Below are 21,877 nucleotides of genomic sequence, written 5' to 3'. Positions count from 1 at the left end.
CATAGAGTTGGAGGGGACCTCCAGGGTCATCTAGTCCAGAAATACTTCCCCTCCCCCCCCCCACACACAGTGGCTTCTCTTCCATGGCTAGAAGATGACAAACCCCTCCGGGATCCGTGGCCAAACAGGCCTGGAGAAAATTGCTGACTGACCCCAAAGAGGCAAGCAGCATGAATCTGGGCGTGCAAGAAAGGGCCACGAGAACGAAGGACTGCCTTTCTTCCCAGTGGGGACCTGAAACTGTTGACATCATTTTCTTGTCCTCCATTTTATCCTCAAAATGACTCTAGGATGTAAGTTAGGCTTTTCACTGCTTCTAGTGTTTCCTCAAGCTGGCCCCGTACGATGGATATACTCCTCACATTGTTGAGCATCAATTAATTAGCATTACAGACATAACAAGCAACTTATACCACATGCATAAAGGGTCTATAAAACAAAAACTACATGACATGGATCTGCAACATAAACTCATTGGCAAAAAACACAGAACAGTTGATAAAAATTTCAGTGGATGCAGCAGGAACTCAACAGGAGACCCTTTGTGCCACCCTCTTCCAGGTACCGTTCTGGCAACACTCCCTGGGTGGAGGAGACGGCAGGACTTACCGCACGGTGGACTGATACACCAGGTCTTCCCTCTTCCGATAATTCTCCATGTGAGACTGGTTAGTGGAGAACATGGCGTCAAAGGTGAAGATCTTCTGCTTGATGGTCCCACCGTCCGTTACCTGCCAAGGGGGGCGGGACAAAGAGGAGGTGATCAGCCAAAAGGAGCTCTTAGCTGGACTTCAGCAGCATCTGATACTTACAGAGCTCTTTTCTCACACTCCTGGGAAAGGCAAAAGAGGGGAGTCCTTGCTGCAGCTGGCCACGTGCTCTGTGTGAGGTTCAGTTCTCTGCTACAAGCGAAGCACCGACCTCTGCATACCCCAGGTTGAGGCAGCTGCCTGGCTTCTGGGGAGGCTCACTGCTGCTTACTCCCTACTCCGGGATCTCCTCTCATACCTGCCCTTCCCTTCCCCTGCCTGCTTGTGATCGCTTCTGCTTCCAGCTGCACAGTGTTGCTGCAGAAGGGCAGGTGGGCACAAAGCACCAGTGTTCCTGGTGGGCCTCCTCACTGCTCTCCCTGGCACCACTCGGGAAAGGGTGGGCAGGCAGTGTGGGCAGTAAGGATGGCAGGTGGGACGGGAGCTTGTGCGTGGGTAGAGGAAGGCTCCATGGGCTGGTGGGGGCACATAAGAACATAAGAGAAGCCATGCTGGATCAGGCCAGTGGCCCCTCCAGTCCAACACTCTGTGTCACACAGTGGCCAAAAAATCCAGGTGCCATCAGGAAGTCCATCAGTGGAGCCAGGACACTGGAAGCCCTCCCACTGTGCACCCCCCAAGCACCACAAATACACAGCATCACTTGCTCCAGACATAAGAACATAAGAAAAGCCAGGTTGGATCAGGCCAATGGCCCATCCAGTCCAACACTCTGTGTCAAACAGTGGCCAAAAAAACCAGGCACCATCAGGAGGTCCATCAGTGAGGCCAGGACACTAGAAGCCCTACCACCGTGCCCCCCCAAGCACAACAAATACATAGCATCACTTGCTCCAGAATTAAGAACATAACAGAAGCCAGATTGGATCAGGCCAATGGCCCATCCAGTCCAACACTTTATGTCACACAGTGGGCAAAAAAATACCCAAGTGCCATCAGGAGGGCCACCAGTGGGGCTAGGAGCCCTCCCACTGTGCCCCCAAAGCACCACGAATACAGAGCATCACTTGCTCCAGACATAAGAACATCAGAGAAGCCATGTTGGATCAGGCCAATGGCCCATCCAGTCCAACACTCTGTGTCACACAGTGGCCAGAAAACCCAGGTGCCATCAGGAGGTCCATCAGTGGGGCAGGACACTAGAAGCCCTCCCACTGTGGCCCCCCCAAGCACAAAGAATGCACAGAAGAAGAATATATTGGATTTATATCCTGCCCTATACCTTTCTCCCTACAACAGATACTCTGTGAGGTGGGTGGGGCTGAGAGAGTTCTCATAGAAGCTGCCCTTTCAAGGACAACTCCTATGAGAGCTATGGCTGACCCAAGGCCATTCCAGCAGGTGCAAGTGGAGGAGTGGGGAATCAAACTGTGTTCTCCCAGATAAGAATCTGTGCATTTAACCACTGGCTCAAACTGGCTCTCATCAAACTGGGTGTCATCTGGGGCATCACTGCCCCAGATTGAGAGTTCCATCTATACCTTGTGGCTAATAGCCACTGATGGACCTCTGCTCCAGATGTTTATCCAATCCCCTCTTGAAGCTGGCTATGCTTGCAGCCGCCGCCACCTCCTGTGGCAGTGAATTCCACATGTTAATCACCCTTTGGGCGAAGAAGGACTTCCTTTTATCCATTCTAACCTGACTGTTCAGCAATTTCACTGAGTGTCCACAAGTTCTTGTATTGTGAGAAAGGGAGACAAGGACTTCTTTCTCTGCCTTTTCTATCCCAGGCATAAACTTGTAAACTTCAGGAGTGGGTGTCCAAGACACCAGCCTAGTAGGGGGCATGGGAGGGCAGGCATGCTCTTGCCCAGGGCCTCCCAAACTATGGAACCAGTTCCACAAAACCACCATTGACGAAGACACCAGAGGCCTTGCATGCTCCTTTCCAACGTTTTTGCTTTCCTTGCGCTGAATTTGGACCATTGAAAGGAACACATTTAAGATGGCCGCTGCATTGACAAATCAGCAGTGTGTGGATAGGATGCATATTAACGACAGACATAGTATATAGAAACCCTGCATTAAATTGTCTGTGTCAAATTCACCCAAAGCACATGCACAGCATGACATAAATGAACCCACAAAACCAACAGCCAAAGATGAAGGTCTGAAAACACTGCAAAGTTCAAGGGATGTAAGCGGAAGAAAATGGGTACCGTTCATTGACTGCTCCAATCTGCCATCCTGCTGAATGGGGGGGCGGGGAGAGGTTGCCCATTTTCCATTCCTGTATTCACCTGCTGGTAACGTTGGTCTACTCCATGACAGCTCCTGACACTGCTCAGGGCTTTTTTTGCAGCAGGAACTCCTTTGCATATTAGGCCACACCCCCTGATGTAGCCAATCCTCCTGGAGCTTACAGTAGGCCTTGTACTAAGAGCCCTGTAAGCTCTTGGAGGATTGGCTACACCAGGGGGTATGGCCTAATATGCAAAGGAGTCCCTGCTAATATGCAAATGAGTCCCTGATGTAGCCTGTACTCCTGGAGCGTCCAGTAGGCCCTGTACTAAGAGCCCTGTGAGCTCTTGGAGGATTGGCTACATTAGGGGTGTGTGGCCTAATATGCAAAGGAGTCCCAGCTACAACCCCCCCCCCTGCAAAGTCAAGATGTTGCAGATGGCTGAAAAATGCCCCCTTCCGCTGGAGGAAAGCCCCACCTCTAGGGTTGCAAAGTCCAATTCAAGAAATATCTGGGGTCTTTGGGGATGGAGCCAGGAGACATTGGGGGTGGAGCCAGGAGCAAGGGTGTGACAAGAATAATTGAATTCCAAGGGAGTTCTGGCCATCACATTTAAAGGGACAGCACACCTTTTTAAATGCCTTCCTTCCATAGGAAATAATGAAGGATAGGGGCACCTTCTTTTGGGGCTCATAGAATTGGACCCTCTGGTCCAATCGTTTTGAAACTTGGGGGGTATTTTGGGGAGAGGCCCTAGATGCTATACTGAAAATTTGGTGCCTCTACCTCAAAAAGCAGTCCCTCAGAGTCCCCAATACTCACTGATCAATTCCCCATTATTCCCTATGGGAATCGTTCTCCATAGGGAATAAATGCCCAGTAGACATTTCCCTTCCCCCCCCCCCCCCGCTGCTGCTTTCTGACATCTGAAAAGAACAGGGGCTCCGCTGCTTGCTCTCTCTCACACACACAGGTGTTGCTGACACGAAGTGCTTCCTACTCAACTCTACAGGCACAGAGACACACATTTTGAAAGGGACCTGTTTGCAGGTTTCGAAACCTGCCCAAGATCTAGAGCTGCATGGTGGCTGTGGGGGCGGGGCTTCCCCTGTCGGCCAGCCTGTAAGAACTGGGGGATCCCCTGCTGGGGCCTGGGGATTGGGAAGCCTACCCACCTCCCACCAGGCGACCAGCTCTGGCATCTCCAACTTCCTCTTTTGGCCTAACCTATCTCACAGGGCTGTTGGGGGACAAAAATGAGGAGGGGAATTTGTAGGCCACTTGGAGTTATAGAGGGATAAAACGCTGTCAACATATTGTTGGTTTTCAGGCATGGAGTGGTGTGTTTGGATGCCTTGTGGAAGTCCCACAGGAATGCAAGTTGTAACCAGTGTCTAAGAGACAGGCCCAAACCCCAGAAGTTCACAGACATTCACAGGGTATCATTGGAGGAGGACACGGACGGACTGGAGGCTTTGCTGCAGCACAGCTGCAAAGAGGGGCCTTAGCTACCCCCCAGGGAAGACTGGCTTCCCTCCCCCTTCTTGGCTGGGACTCAGTCATTGGGCAAAGACAGTGCTTTTCCAGAAGACCACTTTGGGGTCCTGCCCACCTTTCTTGCCCAGCGCTTTCTCATGATTTATGGGGCTCGGGCTGCTCTTATTAGTGTGTTTTGTTTCTGTGATAGTGTTTTTAACTCACATTGTTTAATGCATGTCTGTTAGCTGCTTTGTGGGTTCTCAAACTGAAAGGTATGTATAAATATTTTAGCACACACACACCACACACACTCACAGCTTCATTTTGTCTGCCTCCCGCCTCTGGCCGTTGAGCCTGATTTCTTAAATAAACTCTATTGTCAAATGGATTGTCTCACATAGTATTTCTCTACCCCCCCCCTTCCCTCTCCCCCACCCTGCCCATCAGCCATAAGATTAGAAAATAAATTATTCTTTCTCTCCCCCACCCAAACTCTTCCTTCAGCTTAGTTGCGGTTAGGCCATGTTTAAAAATAAATTACTACAAAAGTTGAGAGAGAAAGAATTATCCAGGGGGCGAGGATTTGAAAAACCAGAAAAAGAAAAAGCCAACGAAATAAAGAGACTTTGATCCACAAACTTCAGCAAGCGGCGTTCAAAGTCTCGCAAGAAAGAGATGAATCCAGAAAGAGCGCCGGAGGGGCTGGAAGACGGCGAGGGAAGCTCTTCTGTGCCGCCATAGAGCCGGCTGCAGCTTTGAACATCTTTGCCTGCGCTGTTGCCCTCGCCCATCTCTGCCATGCAGCATTTTTAACAGGGTGGGATTTCCACACACACACACACCCACACACTCCCATCCCTTCAATTCCCCAATGAGCCTCTCTGTGTAGCCTTGGAGGGGATGCTGAGGACAGATCTATCCTGAATGCTTATGCTGAGGTCGCAAACGTTCCCAGAGGAGTCCTGGGAAATGTAACCTGGGGGTCGCCAAAAAAAGCCCCCTCACCAGTCAGCAAATCCCAGGATAATTTTTTTGGGGGGAGGGAGGCAGAATAGTTATAGCAGCATCAATCTGAAATGGTTTTGCAAAGTAAACACATTGCAGCCCCAGCCAGCTCCCGTGGCTGGCAGTCAGCACAAAGGAAGGCTCCCTGTTGGCCAGGCTTGGACTAACTCTGCTGGGATATGACAACGTCTTCTTTCCTCTTCCCATTCCATTCCCTTTGGATTCCAGAATCACCTGCTCTGTGCTGCACTACATTCCTCCTTCACTTCGGATGAATGAGGAGGTTTTCTAAAACCCATTCCAAAATTGGATCATCTCTGCATGGCTCTCAGCTCCTTCGGGCCATCTGCAATTTTAATTCACCATCTACATCACCAGCATGTGTGTGTGTGTGTGAGAGAGAGAGACCATTGCTGAAACACTACAAAAAAGCAATCGGGTATGGCTGTACATATGATGGTTTCCAGATTGTCTCTGTGAGAACGCAAAGAGAATTTGGAGATTCAGTCCTCGGTGCAATCACATCCTGATTGACCAAAACTTGCCCCCAAACAACCCTGATACACTGCCTCAAGACATTCTCTCTCTCTCTCTCTCTCTCTCTCTCTCTCTCTCTCTCTCTCTCTCTCATAAGAGAAGCCCTGTTGGATCAGGCCAATGGCCCATCCAGTCCAACACTCTGTGTCACATAAGAACATAAGAGAAGCCATGTTGGACCAGGCCAATGGTCCCTCCAGTCCAACACTCTGTGTCTCATAAGAACATAAGAGAAGCCATGTTGGATCAGGCCAGTGGCCCCTCCAGTCCAACACTCTGTGTCACATAAGAACATAAGAGAAGCCATGTTGGATCAGGCCAATGCTCCCTCCAGTCCAACACTCTGTGTCTCATAAGAACATAAGAGAAGCCATGTTGGATCAGGCCAGTGGCCCCTCCAGTCCAACACTCTGTGTCACACAGGGGCCAAAAAACCCAAGTGCCATGAGGAGGTCCACCAGCAGGTCTATAAGTGCTCTTTCTCTCTGTGGTGTGCACATGTGCTCCTCCACACCCAAAACAACTCAACACAAACTGTATGGACATGCATGCCCAGATTGCTTTTTTTGCAAGGTTTTAGGTATGCACGTAAAGCAACACAGGGGGCGGGGAAAGATGCTAATGAAATGGTTGGAAGGTGTGGCAAACTGTGCATGCGCAGTGCTCTGGCCAAATCTGGGAACAGAAAAAATGGTGGATTCTCACTGCTCTGAAAATCAGTAATCTGGAACTGCAAAAATCCAGGAAGAAATTTCAGAAACATCCTGAACCAGCAGGAGTGCAGCCACCTACCGGTTTGGGATGTTTCTAAAATTTCTTCCAGGATGAGAGTAGACCTTCTGCATGTCTGGAGGAAGCCACGCATGGCAGCCATCTGCCCTGACAGGCGTGCAGTGAGGGAGAAAGAGGGGTGGCTCTCAGTGGCCATTTGCAAGATGCCCCAAAGAGCAGAAGCAGGTGCCTGCCTGCCCGTCTTGAGGAGGAAGGAGCAGATCAACCGCTCCACTCTCCTCGGTGACTGCCCCACGTCCAAATTGCACGCCACATCTCTGAGATAATACCCGACAAGGCGCGAATCTGCTAATGAAATAACGCACCTGGAGGCTGTGTCAGAATGTCTCCTCCACGGGAAATGTGAAGACACAGATGGTGCTAATAGACTCCAGAAGCAACCTCTGGGGAATAAATAAATATATAAGGACGTGCTGGAGAGGTGGAGCTCTTGGTACGTGGAAGTCGAGGGAGAGGGGGGAAGAGGGTGGCCTTCCTGGGGAAGGGGCGTCTTACATACCTCATGGCACCAGGCAGTCTTATGGGTAGGGCTTCCTCGTCCTTCGAGGCCTCCATGACTGGCAGATCACACCCTTTCTGGGGCAGACCAAGGGCACATCTGCCACCCCAACCCATTTCCTCCATTTCATATGTGAAGTTCAGAAATCGGCTGTGCAAGATGAGGATTCCCCCCACCCCCAATTGTCCTCAGCAGCCGCTATGCCATGATAGGCTGCGCTCACCCAGAGAAGCTGAACACATTCTTTGTGCCACTCCTCATTGCTCATATTATAAGTAGGGTTGCCAATCCCCAGGTGGGGGCAGGGGATCCACTGGTTTGGAAGCCCTCCCCGCTTCAGGGTTATCAGAAAGTGTGGGCGGGGGGGGGGGGGGAATGGCTGCTGGACACTCCATTATTCCCTATGGAGACCAATTCCCATAGGGTATAATGGAGAATTGATCCATGGATATCTGGGGCTCTGGGGGGCCTGGTTTTTGAGGTAGAGGCACCAAATTTTCAGCATAGCATCCGATGTCTCTTCTCAAAAAAACTGTCCAAGTTTCAAAAAGTTTGGAACAGCCTTCAAAGAAGGAAATAATCCTTCATTATTTCCTCTTTTGTCACATGTTTATTTCACATCCCATCCTACATTATTTCCAACGGAGGAAAGGCATTTAAAAGGTGTGCGGTCCCTTTAAACGTGATAGCCGGAACTCCCTATGTCACAACCTTTCTCCAGGCTCCACCCTCAAAGTCTCCTGGCTCCACCCCCCAAAGTCCACAGATATTTCTTGAACAGGACCTGGCAACCCTAATTATAAGGAATAAATAATAGCGCTGTTGGGCTGTCCTGGTGTCATGAGCCTGGGCCTAGCGAGGCCTGCAGGTCCCAGGGAAGCCTGTTTAGGAGTTACTGGGCAAAGCCTACATCTCCCAGGATCCTCCTCTGTCCCTCTGATTGGGTAACAAGGGGTTTGGAGGGAAACAGGCTCCGAGAGGGGTGGGGCCTGGGAAGAGAATATAAAGGCCCAGCCCTGGAAGTGGGTGTTCTTTCCCTGGAAGGCTGAGCTGGAGGTAAGCCGTTCCTGAAGAGCTTGAGCAGGGGAAAGCTCCCTCATCCAAGGGAAGGGGTGAGTGCTGGTTAGTAGTTTAGGGACTGTAAGTTAAGACGTGTTAGGGCTTTTGGGGGTGGAGCCAGGAGCAAGGGTGTGACAAGCATAATTGAACTCCAAGGGAGTTCTGGCCATCACATTTAAAGGGCAGCACACCTTTTTAAATGTCTTCCTTCCATAGAAAATAATGAAGGATAGGGGCACCTTCTTTTGGGGCTCATAGAATTGGACCCCCTGGTCCAATCGTTTTGAAACTTGGGGGGTACTTTGGGGAGAGGCACTAGATACTATATTAAAAATTTGGTGTTTCTACCTCAAAAAACAGCTCCCCCAGAGCCCCCGAAACCTCCAAATCAATTCCTATTATACCCTATGAAAATCGATTTCCACATAGGAAATAATTAACTGTTCAGCAGACGTTTCCCGCCCTCCCCGCCCCCCCTGTTTCTGGCGACTCTGAAGTGAGGGACTGGCCTCTCTACTGACAAGTTGCAGCCAACTTCTTCCAAGTAACACAGACACCCCATCCCAAGAGGAAGCCTTTCCAATCGGAGACTGGAGCCTCCGAAGGGGGAAAGTCACATGGTGGCTTTGGGGGCGGGGCTTCCCCCCACTGGCCAGCTGACTGGGGGCGGGAAGGAGCCTGGGAAAGCGGAAGAACCCCCACTGGGACCTGGGGATTTTCAAGCCTAGCTGAGTGACTGACACCCCCTCCTTGCATATTAGCAGTCTTGCAATGTGGCTTGTTGGAAAAGGCTACTTTTGGGAAACTGGCAGACTGGCAACAGATGAGATCCAACTGGAGCCAGCGGGCTTCCCAGCCTCAGGCACTGGCTGGCTGCCCTCCAAGTAGGTCTCAGCCCCCCCCCCCCTTGATTCCTCGTTTGGAAAGACCGGGCTGGTGGCCTGGGAAAGAGGCTTCCTGCTGCGGTTGGAATCCTTCCCTGAGCTGATGCCCCTTGCACAGTTCTGCTCATTCAGGAAGGAGTTGGGAGAATTCTGCTAATGCACAGTTACAACTCCAAACAAGGCAAGCGGGAGGCTCTTTGAACTCCTTTCTGCTTTTTATCAGATCTGTCGCGCCAAGCATCAATTTAACAAATTAATTTTACAAATTAAATTACACAATGCAAGAGACATGCTCTGTTTATGCCGCCTTACAAAGCCACAAAGTGTGCTGCTCCAACTGCAAGCTAAATAGACAAGCAAAGTTTTTAATTTTTAGAAAAGGGGGGCGGGGCATTTAGTGTTCAGCTGACGCTTGACCTGGAGCTGAAGCCAGCAAGGTTGTGTGAACAAGAGTTCCCGCCTGATGGTGGAATCAAATGGACTGGCCCAGCAAGACAGACTTCAGGGCGGAATCCCTTATCGCACTTCCAACCTGCAGTGGAATTCTTTCCTTCCTGCCTCTTTGCCTTTTCCCCCCAAAGAAGGAAGCCAGTCGGGGCTGCCATTTCCCTTCTCACACTTCAAAAGAACAACCCACCTCCTCTCTTAATAGAGAAGCACCAGAGATGCCTCCGGCCATTTCACCTGGTTGGTTCCATCTCTGGAGTCACCTTAAAATTTCGCTCCTTCCTTGGATCAGAGCCCGGCAGACATGCGAAGGAGAGATCAAAGCTGGGAGACCCCTCTTTCCTGAACACCTTTGCTGCCAACGCCCTTCCCGCAGCGGGGGCCCAGCCTTCATCTGGCACTTAAGATGCTCCCTGCGTTGTCCCTGCCTGCAGAAATCTCACTCCAGTTCCCCCCACACCTTTTTATTACAGGGGAACGGGTGGGGGAGGGAAGAGAGCTGAGCTGTCAGTAAAACTGTCTCCACAAATTTATTTGCCTAAGCCAAGGTTTTATTACAAAGAAAATACACACTCTCACATACACAAGATAAAGAACCGCAGAGAGAATTATCCGGGCTGTAAATCTCCAGCACTTTGGGGAGACATGCAGTGGAAGTTTTCAAGGGCACGTCCAGTTGTGGAGAAGGGGGGGGTTGGAAACTCTTGCGTGAGCCTGGACAGAAAAAAGCACTGGGCACCTTCGCCACAGTGCTGAAAGGCACCAAAGGGAGCCACCAAGATGGCAGGGTCTCCTCTGAATGAGAGAGGCAGAGAAGGAGTCTTTCCTAGGAGAGGCCAGGGACTCCGCTGCAGAGAAGGCAGATTTCCCACTCCAGAATGCTGAGCCCTGCTTTATCTGGACCTCTTGGTAGAAGAAGACGACTGTAGATTGATTTATACTCCTTCTCTCTGAATCAGAGCGTCAGAGTGGCTTACAATCTCCTTTACCTTCCTCCCCCACAACAGACACCCTGTGAGGTAGGTGGGGCTGAGAGAGCTCCCAGAAGCTGCCCTTTCAAGGACAGTTCTGCGAGAGCTATGGCTGACCGAAGGCCATTCCAGCAGCTGCAAGTGGAGGAGTGGGGAATTGAAACCCAATTTCCCAGATAAGAGTCCGGCCACTTAACCAACATACCAAACTGGCTCTCTCGAACTCAGTAGCATCCTTTCTGGCTGGCTCTCCATGGCCTTGGTAAGAACATACCAAGGAGGAGGTAAAACTTCAGTCTGAGCGGAGGCCCTTGCCCCATTTTACAAGTTCCTTCTGACACGCTTTGGGGGCAACCAGCTATTGTCCCATCTCTCTCCAGGTGTGGGCAAAACGGAAGGCAGCAGTCTTTCCATTTCAGAGGAGGGTAGATTACCCTTCATTCACCAGGAAAGGACCTGTCCATCAAATCCCTGATACCCACCATAGAAGGTATCCAAGAATTCATTGGTTGGAGACGGGCGGGGGGCTCTGTCAGTTCCCATCCTCCTCTGCTCCTGAGGCACCAGCACAATTGACTGGAGCTAGCAGTGGAACTGACGTCCCTGTCACAAAATGTAGAATGGGGCTGGGGGGACAGGGGAGGGAGGGAGAAAGAACATTTTTCTGAACCAGACTGAAAATCTCTTTGTAGGCAGGGCTTTGGCGCCACGACAAATGATCTCACCCTCCTCCTGAGGGACTCCTGGGTGGATCAGGCCGGCCGTCTGCCTGCAATGAATTCTTCTGCAGTATCTGAAGGCGGGAGGGGGACACCCTTCCAAGCAGTGCCCCCACCTTTCAACATGACGCTGTGTGGAAAAGTCAAGGGCCACGTTTTGAGGCTTCGGTGGGCCATGCCTCAGAGGGGAAATGACCCTGCGTTGCTGCAGAAAGTCCGTTCCAGGTCTCATCCCCAGAGCTCAGGTGCCCTTGACAGCCAGAGAGGACAAGGCTGAGGCAGGCGTGGCTTCAGCTGCTCATGGAGAGAAGCCCATCAAGTGCTGTCAGCAGCAGCTACGACAGTGAAAAAGATCCACCATGTAGATCTATGGCTGCCCCCCAGAGGGTGACAAAACCTCTCATGCCCCATTTAGGACCTCCAGAGAGATCTGGCTTGAGGCACGGTTGGAAGAGAGATGCTGCCCAGAGGATTAACACTTCCTGATTCTTTGCCCATCCACCAGGGAGTCCCTCTGCCTGGCCCCAGGCCTCCCAGCGAGGCTTAAGAAAGAGTTGTGATTTGAACCCGGGTCTCAGGCCTCCCAGTCCAGCACCCTAAACACTGATCCCAAGGGGGTTTTTTTAGAGACACATTTGCAGGCACAGAATCGACAAGAGAGGCGCCTGTGGCTCTGGCCTGTCAGCCATGACAGCTGCAAGGAGACTCCCTGTTGAGGAGGAAGTCCCGGTGTTGGAGGGCCAGGTGCTGGGTTCCGCAGCAGGTAGGAGTAGTGCCTCAAGGCCCTGGAAGCTCTTTCTGGCTGCTGCTGCTGCTGGAAACAGGATGTGAGAAAGGATGGATGCTGGGGTGCCTCTAGCAAGGCCAGGGTAACACTGGCTGCTTCCGCAAGGGAGGGTCACCCTGAACCCTGCTGCATTGGGCTTCCTCGGGAGGTGATGGGCTCTCCTTCTTTGGAGGTTTTCGAGCAGAGGCTAGATGGCCACCTGACAGCAGTGCTGATTCTGTGAATTCAGGCAGTGAGAAGGGCAGGAAGAGTTGCATCCGTGCTTCATTCTCATGGCCCTTTCTTACATGCCCAGGGAAATGCTGATCACCACTCTGGGGTCAGGTTGCGTTTTTTCATTTTTTCTCCAGGTCAGTTCTGCCAGGGATCCGAGAGGTGTTTTTATCGTCTTCTGGGCATGGCAGAGGGATCACTGGAGGTATTTGTGAATCCCCTGCATTGCGCAGGGAGTTGGACTAGATCAGTGGTCCCCAACCTTTTTGGCACCAGGGGCCATTTCGTGGAAGACCATGTTGCCATGGACCGGGGGGGCGGGGGGAGGGGATGTTTTCAGATGATACAATTGTGCACTATTTCTATGATTACATTGCAATATATAATGAAATAATTATACACCTCACAGCCCAGTTGGGGTTTGCCTTCTCCCTACGGAGCGGTCCCCTTTACGGCCTTACCTTTCGGGGACGTAGCATTACCTTTGGGTGATCGTTTGTTGCCTGCAACAAAAGATAAGATCCTAAAGGAGGAGTGTATCGATATCTTCTCCCTCCTGTTCCGGGAGTTGGAAAAAAAAGATAAGGAGGATTCAGATGACAAAGAAAAAGAGAAACTGAGGAAGCGCAAAGTAGATCGGATTTGGGACAATCGGCTGCCTGGGTTTTTTATATATGCTGGTGTGATTGCATGCGCCCAGCCTTGGCTGGTGGCTGCTCTTATCCAGTATATGGATATCATTTATAAGGGGTACACAATGTTTAGTGGGCCTGCCGGGATTCAATACGATGATGAATTCCGGATAAGGGCTGCTTGGTACCCTTCCCTGCAGTAAGAGAGCCAATTTGGTGTAGTGGTTAAGTGAGCGGACTCTTATCTGGGAGAACCGGGTTTGATTCCCCACTCCTCCACTTGCACCTGCTAGCATGGCCTTGGGTCAGTCATAGCTCTGGCAGAGGTTGTCCTTGAAAGGGCAGCTGCTGTGAGAGCCCTCTCAGCCCCACCCACCTCACAGGGTGCCTGTTGTGAAGAAGGAAGGTAAAGGAGATTGTGAGCCGCTCTGAGACTCTTTGGAGTGGAGGGCGGGATATAAATCCAATATCTTCTTCATCGCATTCACCAGCAGATGTGGTTCCAAGGCATGTCTCCTGTGCGACCGAATTTGGGCGACCGCTCGGACAGTGGTCATTTGGTGGCCAGGACAGCGGCGACATCTTCAGCTTCGTCATCCTCTTCCCGCAGTTCTGCGGGGCAGGCGGTTCAACCCCGCCGGCTGTGCTGGGAGTTCGGCTCCCAAGGAGTGTGCATGGAACAGCAGCAAAGAGCGGCACTTGAGTCGCATGGAAGAGGCAGGAATGGACCCCCTTCCCTGCATCTTGGGTTGCCAGCTCCAGGTTGGGAAATACCTGGAGGGTTTTTTGGGGAGGGGGGGACTGTTGGAGCCCAAGGAGGGCAGGGTTTGGGGAAGGGAAGGACTTCGGTGGGGCATGATGCTCTAGAGTCCACCTCCCCAAGTGGCCATTGTCTCCATGTGACCTGAACTCTGTTGCCAGGAGATTAGTTGTAATCCCAGGAGATCTCCAGCCCCAACCTGGAGGACGGCACATCAGCAGAGAAGCAGGAATGCAACAATTCCCACCCACTAGGGTTGCCAATCCCCAGGTGGGGGCAGGGGATCCCCTGGTTTAGAGGCTCCACTTCAGGGTCATCAGAAAGCGGAGGCGGGGGGGGGGGTGAAATATCTGCTGGGCACTCCATTATTCCCTATGGAGACAGATTCCCATAGCGTATAATGGAGAATTGATCTACTGGTATCTGGGATTCCAGAGGGCCTGTTTTTTGAGGTAGAGGCACCAAATTTGCAGCATATCATCCAATATCTCTCCTCAAAACACTCCCCCCTAAGTTTCAAAAAGATTGGACCAGGGGTGTCCAATTCTATGAGCCCCCAAAAGAAGGTGCCCCTGTCCTCCATTATTTCCAGGGTAGGGAAGGCATTTAAAAGGTGTGTGGTCCCTTTAAATGTGACGGCCAGAACTCCCTTTGGAGTTCAATGATGTTTGTCACAATCTTGCTCCCGACTCCACCCCCAAAGTCTCCTGGCTCCACTCCCAAAGTCCCCAGATATTTCTTGAATTGGAGCTGGCAAACCTACCACCCACACACCCCGTGGCCACAAGCTTTGCTGTGAAGCTCAACTGGGAAAAGCAGAATAAAGGACTTTTAAAAGCTGAAAAGCGGGAGGGGAGTTGGAGCTGCCCCTTTCTGGTATTGGCTGGGGGTGTCCATGTAGATGTTCTGGCCACAGCTGCACTTCCCCAGAGAAAATAAACTTTTAATTTTTATCCCCAGATCATCAAGGAAAAATACAGGAGTCATGTCTGGATTGGACACAGCATTGCGTAGAGTGTTCCCAAAATGGGGGGGGGGCACCAACTGTCCATGCAGGGGAGAAAGCCCACCTAGAGGCCGCTGTTCTGAATCGGAGTCCAATTCAGGTGAGTCCTTGGCAGAATGTCAGCTGTGCATTGCGGTGACCCCACCGGGGCTGGGTCAGGCGTGGCGAAAGAGAAGAAGAAGACTGCACATTTATACCTTGCCTTTCTCTCTGAATCAGAGCCTCAGAGCGGCTCACAATCTCCCATGTCTTCTCCACCAACAACAGACACCCTGTGAGAGGGCTCTCACAGCAGCTGCCCTTTCAAGGACAACCTCTGCCAGAGCTATGGCTGACCCAAGGCCATTCCAGCAGCTGCAAGCGGAGGAGTGGGGAATCAAACCCGGTTCTCCCAGATAAGAGTCTGCTCACTTAACCACTATGGCTGACCCAAGGGCATTCCAGCAGGTGCAAGTGGAGGAGTGGGGAATCAAACCCGGTTCTCCCAGATAAGAGTCTGCTCACTTAACCACTATGGCTGACCCAAGGGCATTCCAGCAGCTGCAAGTGGAGGAGTGGGGAATCAAACCCGGTTCTCCCAGATAAGAGTCTGCTCACTTAACCACTATGGCTGACCCAAGGGCATTCCAGCAGCTGCAAGGGGAGGAGTGGGGAATCAAACCCGGTTCCCCCAGATAAGAGTCTGCTCACTTAACCACTATGGCTGATCCAAGGGCATTCCAGCAGCTGCAAGTGGAAGAGTGGGGAATCAAACCCGGTTCTCCCAGATAAGAGTCTGCTCACTTAACCACTATGGCTGACCCAAGGGCATTCCAGCAGCTGCAAGGGGAGGAGTGGGGAATCAAACCCGGTTCTCCCAGATAAGAGTCTGTTCACTTAACCACGATGGCTGACCCAAGGACATTCCAGCAGCTGCAAGGGGAGGAGTGGGGAATCAAACCTGATTCTCCCAGATAAGAGTCTGCTCACTCAACCACTATGGCTGACCCAAGGGCATTCCAGCAGCTGCAAGTGGAGGAGTGGGGAATCAATCCCGGTTCTCCCAGATAAGAATCCGCTCACTTAACCACTATGGCTGACCCAAGGCCCTTCCAGCAGCTGCGAGTGGAGGAGTGGGGTATCAAACCCGGTTCTCCCAGATAAGAGTCTGCACACTTAACCACTATGGCTGACCCAAGGGCATTCCAGCAGCTGCAAGTGGAGGAGTGGGGAATCAATCCCGGTTCTCCCAGATAAGAATCCGCTCACTTAACCACTATGGCTGACCCAAGGCCCTTCCAGCAGCTGCGAGTGGAGGAGTGGGGTATCAAACCCGGTTCTCCCAGATAAGAGTCTGCACACTTAACCACTAGGGCTGACCCAAGGGCATTCCAGCAGCTGCAAGGGGAGGAGTGGGGAATCAAACCCGGTTCCCCCAGATAAGAGTCCGCTCACTTCACCACTATGGCTGACCCAAGGCCATTCCAGCAGCTGCAAGTGGAGGAGTGGGGTATCAAACCCGGTTCTCCCAGATAAGAGTCCACAGACTTAACCACTACCCCAAACAGGTGAGGGTTGGAAGCAGCCTTTGTTTCCCCCTTCAACCTTCTTTGTCCTCAGTTTGCAGCTGGGGAACCAAACTGCAGCCGGCCGGCTTGGAAGCAGTTTGCACAGGGCCTGGCCCTGCTTCCACTTGGCTGCCAAAAGCAAAACAGACCGAGGCTGGCTCCCCCAGCCGGCGCTCGGCAGTTGCTCTCCAAAGCCCTGTCCGCCCCCATCCCTCTTCGTGTTCTACAAAACCAATTACAGACTGGAAATAGCTGTAATAAAGTTGATATCCCACTTACGGCCCAATCCCGCGACTGCTGCAAGAGACCGTAATAGCGGCTGGGAAGCGAAAACAGCTCACAGCAGTTTCTCTTGGACTGTTTAAATTGTGTTCCAAAGATCTTGCAGCCGCATTCCTTTCTCTCCCCTTGAACCTCTCCCAGAGTTTCTGCAATGAGCTCCCCCCACCAAGTCAATCAGATTTCCCCCGTAGTTCTGGGATTCCCAATGCTGTGATGTTTTGCTCCCCACCAAAGTGGCACAAACGCAGGAGCTGCTGGCCATTCTTTGGGGGGGGGGGTGAATTTGGGGCCAGCTTGTCCCTGCCACATCTTCAGGCAGTGCCTTGTTTTCTTAGCAGGTCGCTGACATGCAGCAATGTTCAGGCGCATCGATTAAAATCCCAGAGCAAGAAAGACCTCTGTTGCTGTCATGTACAAGTCCTTCGTTTTCTGGCACAGTGATCTGATCAAAGGAAACCTTCCGGGATGGCAGCAAGACATCGGGGTCCCTTTTTGTGCTGTGATCTCATCCACAGGCATCTCTGGTGCTGGACAGCAGTAAAGAACAAGGCACACAAGTCAGGGATGCTACCCGGGTTAGCGCTGGGGCCAAGTGGAAGGGTATCAGCTTGGCATGCAGAAGGCCCCAGGTTCATTTATTTTTCTTATTTTATTCGCTTCTTAGCCCAACCCTCCGGTAGGACAGGCTCAAGTGGGTTACGTGATAAAAACAATCAACAATAAAAGACTGATTTAAAATATATAAAATCTAAAACTACAGAGTGACAATAGAGACTAAAATGGCAAATTCTGCCTCACAGACATGGCCTCTTGTCCAGGTTTAGTAGATCTTATAGCTCTGGGAAGGAAGGAAGGGGGGAGGCCGGTAACAAGTGCCATCCGCTGCCTCAGCTGAAAGCCTGGCGAAAGAGCTCTGTTTTACAGGCCCTGCAGAATTGGAGCAGATCCCGCAGGGCCCAGATCTCCAGGGGGAGCTGATTCCACCAGGCAGGGGCCAGGGCTGAAAAGGCCCTGTCTCTCGTCAAGGCTGGATGGGCATCTCACAGCAGTTCTCTGGGGCCGGGTATTACCATCCCGGCATCTCCGGTTAAAAGGACCAGGCAAGAGGTGATGTGAAAGGCCTCTGCCTGAGACCCTGGAGAGCCGCTGCCACTGAGTAAAGAGAAGACTGACTCCGATGGACCAAAAGGGGTCTGATTCAGCAGAAGGCAGCTTCACGTGTGCACCACATTTCCTTCACACACCACATTAGTCAATCCCAGTTCCCGACCTGAGATCTCCCCATGCTGGATGAAATTGCAGCTTTCGTTGCCTCCAACAGAATTGTCACTTAAAATCTGAAGCCTATTTTTGCACTGAAGCCAAACTATCCCCCTGGTGTTGCCTCCAGCAACCGGTACTCCTAGGAACATGGAGGCACTAGGGTGGGGACGTTCTCCTCTGTGAATTTCTCTTGTTTCCTTTTAAAACCCTGGAAGCTCACAGCCACCATTACATACTGTGGCAAAAGAGTTCTGCCAGTTAATCTTGTCCTTGCTTCTGTTGAATCCACCACTAATAAATTTAGTTGGGTAACCCCAAGTTCCTGAGTAAAGTTCTCTCTCCACACCTTGTGTCTCATTTTCCTATATGATTTTCACATCTGCACAAACCCAAGAAGAAATAAAGGAATGGACACCACCCAAACTACAGGCAGGAGAGCAGAATGGGGCCCCGACGCTCAATCCCCCCCTCCCCAACACCCTCCCCCACAAGCAAGCAAGCACCTCCAGGAACCACAACCCCCTTCACAGGGCTTTTTTTGTATCAGGAACTCCTTTGCATATTAGGCCACACACTCCTGATGTAGCCAATCCTCCAAGAGCTTCCAGTAGGCCCTGTAAGAAGAGCCCCATCAGCTCTCCCCAAACTCTACCCTCTCCCAGATCCCCCCCCAAAAAAATCTCCCAGTATTTTCCAACCCAGACCTGACCACCCTAGCTGCCACAAAACGGGGGCTGCAGCCACAAAATGCTTCTCACCAAGCTCACCTTCAGTCGCACAGTGAAAACCCTTCTGCTGCGGTGGCACAGCCAAACCTGCACAGCAAATCAAATCTCCAGTGGCCAATCAGAAGCCTTGCTGGGCGAAAGCCCCACCTACTTTCTGGAAACACTTGGCGGGCATCAGAAAAGGTGTTGGCAGGTGCCACAGTGCCCATGAACAGCTTGTTGGGGACCCTTGCTCTGTGGCATGCTGGTTTGCCACAGTCCCTCCCCAGGCCTCACCCCCAAATCTCTACCCTGCCTGGCTTTATGTCTGGTTGCGATGGACTCTATTAGAGGCCTGATATTGCTCGCAGTCTCTCTCCCTGAGCTCCTGTTCCTCTCTTCTCCGCACCAAGAGCAGGCAACATGACAAGCCGCCCCTCCAGGGAAAGAAGCTTGGCTGATCCCCCCTCATGGGACAGATGCAAAGGCAAGTATTGTCTTTTTTTGGGGGGGGGACTCAACCACCTCAAGAGCACGCCTGCCTGCCTGGGTAGAAAACTCCACCTTGGACAGAGTGATGCATGCACTTAAAAGCCGTTGCTATGGAAAATGCAGGGGGGGAGCCTTCTTTTCCTAACTCCCCCACTGGCATCAGCAAACAGACTTACGCACGGCCTAGGAACAAATAGAGCATTCAATTTGTTTTTCTAAGAGCAAGCTGTTTCCATCTTGCGGTAGAAATAATTAAGGACAAATTCGGCTCCTACTTTTCTGCTCACTGGCTCTCTCTCTGCAGCAGGCAGGAGACTGGCTATATCTCCCTCCCCCCCGTCCCGTCCCCCACAGTCTTGACTTCTGCACAATTTGCATCCCCCATCTTTCCTCATCCTGCCCCGGCAGCTCTTTCTTGGGGACCCCTGGACCTTGAGATCTTAACACAAGTGTGTCTCCAATGGTTCTAACTTATCGAAAGGTTCCCAGGCTGTGCCACTTCAATCAGAGATGCCAGCTTGGCCTAGTGACCAACAGGAGAGGGGGGACTTATGATGGGTATCTCCATCATCATGACATCACTTCCAGCCTGACCCAGAAAGGATGCCATCACTCCCGAGGTGATGCTCTAGCATTCACTCCAAACTCTATGGTTTTTGACAATGGAGTTCTGGGCAAATGCTTGAATGTCTGTGATATTTTACTTTACTTTATTTGATTTATATCCTGCCCTCCCTGCCGAAGCAAGCTCAGGGCGGCTCACAACATAAAATCACACAAACAATTAAAATTCCATAATTAAAACAATCAAAAACAGTCTGGTGCTAATATCCTTCAAGACAGTTCCAGTGGCATTCAGTATCTCTTAAGTTTTTCCTACAGCAGGAATTGGTGAGAGTCAGTTAAATGCCTGGCAGACCAAAGGAAGCCCTCCGACTCCCCCCCGCCAGCTCCAACTGAGATACCCCCAGCTCTTGGGCACTTGCCTTTCCTCCCAGAGCCAGCCTTCCCTTTATCCTGCTGCCTGGAGGCCCCATTTGAGCGGAAAAGCTGCCTAGAAATGTTTTAAATAAAGGCATTCTTTAAAATAAAGGGATGCCGAGATCTCACTCAACCCAACCAGAGATGGTTTCCTGTCACTCTTGACATGACCGTCCGTTCTCTGCAGCCTCTGGACATCTCGAGAAGGTGTTGGGCAGGGTTTTAATGTCTCCTTCTCTTAATGGGGGATGGCAGGCAGGCCCCCTGCAGGAATTCCAGCTTGTCACAGTCGATCAGGCAGCAGCTCAGAGAGTGTGGCCAGCATCTGTAATTCATCAACCCTGCCTCACCCCGTCTGATGGGTTTTTCACTCCTCGGAGCGGTGCTGCTTCCTCTGGGTGGACGGACAGACAAGGGCCAGACTGACATCTACGGTGGTGGAAAGAGCATCACAGCTAATTAGTCCTCCTTCCCCCCTCTTGCTTGCACCCAGGAGACTCCGGAAGCTGGTTCCCTCCAGAAATCCAGGAGCAAAAACTATCCAGTGTGATTGCTTCAAGACATCACAGCCTATCTGCCAAGAACCACGCTGGCCTATTGAGGGAAATCCTCCTCTTTCCATTGCAATGCTCAGAATGATAACAAAATTGCCAACTGGCATCCTAAAATGCACAAAGAGAGTGCCCACGACTGTAGAGAAGTCAAGGAAATTATTACCACTAGCCCCAGTGGAACATAAGAGCATAAAAACATAAGAAGAGTCCTGCTGGATCAGACCAGTGAGAGTCCATCTAATCTAGCATCCTGTCTCACGCTGTGGCCAACCAGTTCCTCTGAAGGGCCAGCAACAGAGCATAGAGGCTGAGGCCTTTCCCTGATGTTACCTCCTGGTTCTGGGATTCAGAGTTTTACTACCTCCATAGTTAGTAGGTAGCCACCAGGGCCGATGTGTGGGAGCAGACGCCTACTATGGCACAAGCTCCCAATGGGCACAGGGCGGGTGCCCCCTCCCTGCTTGCGCTGTCCCTGGGCCTCTGACTGGACGCTGAAGGGTCGGAGGAATTCCCCCGCCCCTCAGTGTCCGGAAACAACAGACTTCAGTGACTGATGTGATGACATCACCTCTTGGTGATGTCATCATGTGCGCGTGTGAAAGTTTTCCCCTGTGGGAGGGGGGTGGGCGCGCGTTGGGGTTCTGCCACAGGCCCTGGTAGCCACTGATAGACCTCCTCTGCTAATCTGTCTAATCCCCCTTTAAGGCTGCAGATGACCACCCTCCACTCAGCTCAGAATCCGCTCAGCATTTCTGAGATCTTGGGGAGAATTCTTGGCTGGAAATATTCCCTCCCAGCTCTGGATCTTGGCTAAGCCTCATCCGACTGCCCCCCAAAGTTGGCCCTGGAAGCTAATAGCTCGGGGAGTTCACAGCCCTCCAGAGTCTCAGAAACATTCTTTGGGGACTATTACACTCCCCTGTCTAAACTGTGATTAGAGCCTGAAGACAAAACAAGAGTTGGATTGAAAGCAGAGAAACGTTTTTGTTTTTTTTAATTCTATGGGATTTGCTCCACATTTCAATGAGGGGCTGCCCCTCTTTGCAAAATGAATTGACACCAGCAGCTCCCCCACAATGGCATGCCTGAACGCTGACACCACACGTGCAGAACCGAGCTGAAAAACCACATCTGAGGGGAATTGTGCTCAACTCATAATTCAGCCAACACTATGAGAAGGACAAATTTGTCTTCTGAACCAGGTAATTACAGCCTCTGTTGTAATTCCCCTCCAGGGGCAGGAGAAGATTTCCCTGTTCCGTCCCTCTATTCTTCCACAATTTCTCTCTGCAATTTTTTCTACTCC

The 21,877-nt window shown here is 51.5% G+C and overlaps 1 protein-coding gene across 1 annotated transcript in view; it reads right to left on the bottom strand.

Annotated features, from left to right (window-relative positions):
* Positions 1 to 21,877, bottom strand: part of IGSF21 (immunoglobin superfamily member 21) — a 148,320-nt gene that overhangs the window by 92,915 nt on the left and 33,528 nt on the right. Inside the window, exon 3 of the mRNA XM_060259586.1 lies at positions 610 to 731. Coding sequence (XP_060115569.1) covers positions 610 to 731 — 122 coding nt within the window. The remainder of the gene's footprint in view (positions 1 to 609; positions 732 to 21,877) is intronic.

This window comes from Heteronotia binoei, chromosome 18 (assembly GCF_032191835.1).
Source record: "Heteronotia binoei isolate CCM8104 ecotype False Entrance Well chromosome 18, APGP_CSIRO_Hbin_v1, whole genome shotgun sequence".
In the NCBI taxonomy this organism is placed as follows: Eukaryota; Metazoa; Chordata; class Lepidosauria; order Squamata; family Gekkonidae; genus Heteronotia; species Heteronotia binoei.
Note: the sequence above shows the minus strand (reverse complement) of the source record. Positions and strands in the feature narration are given on the sequence as shown.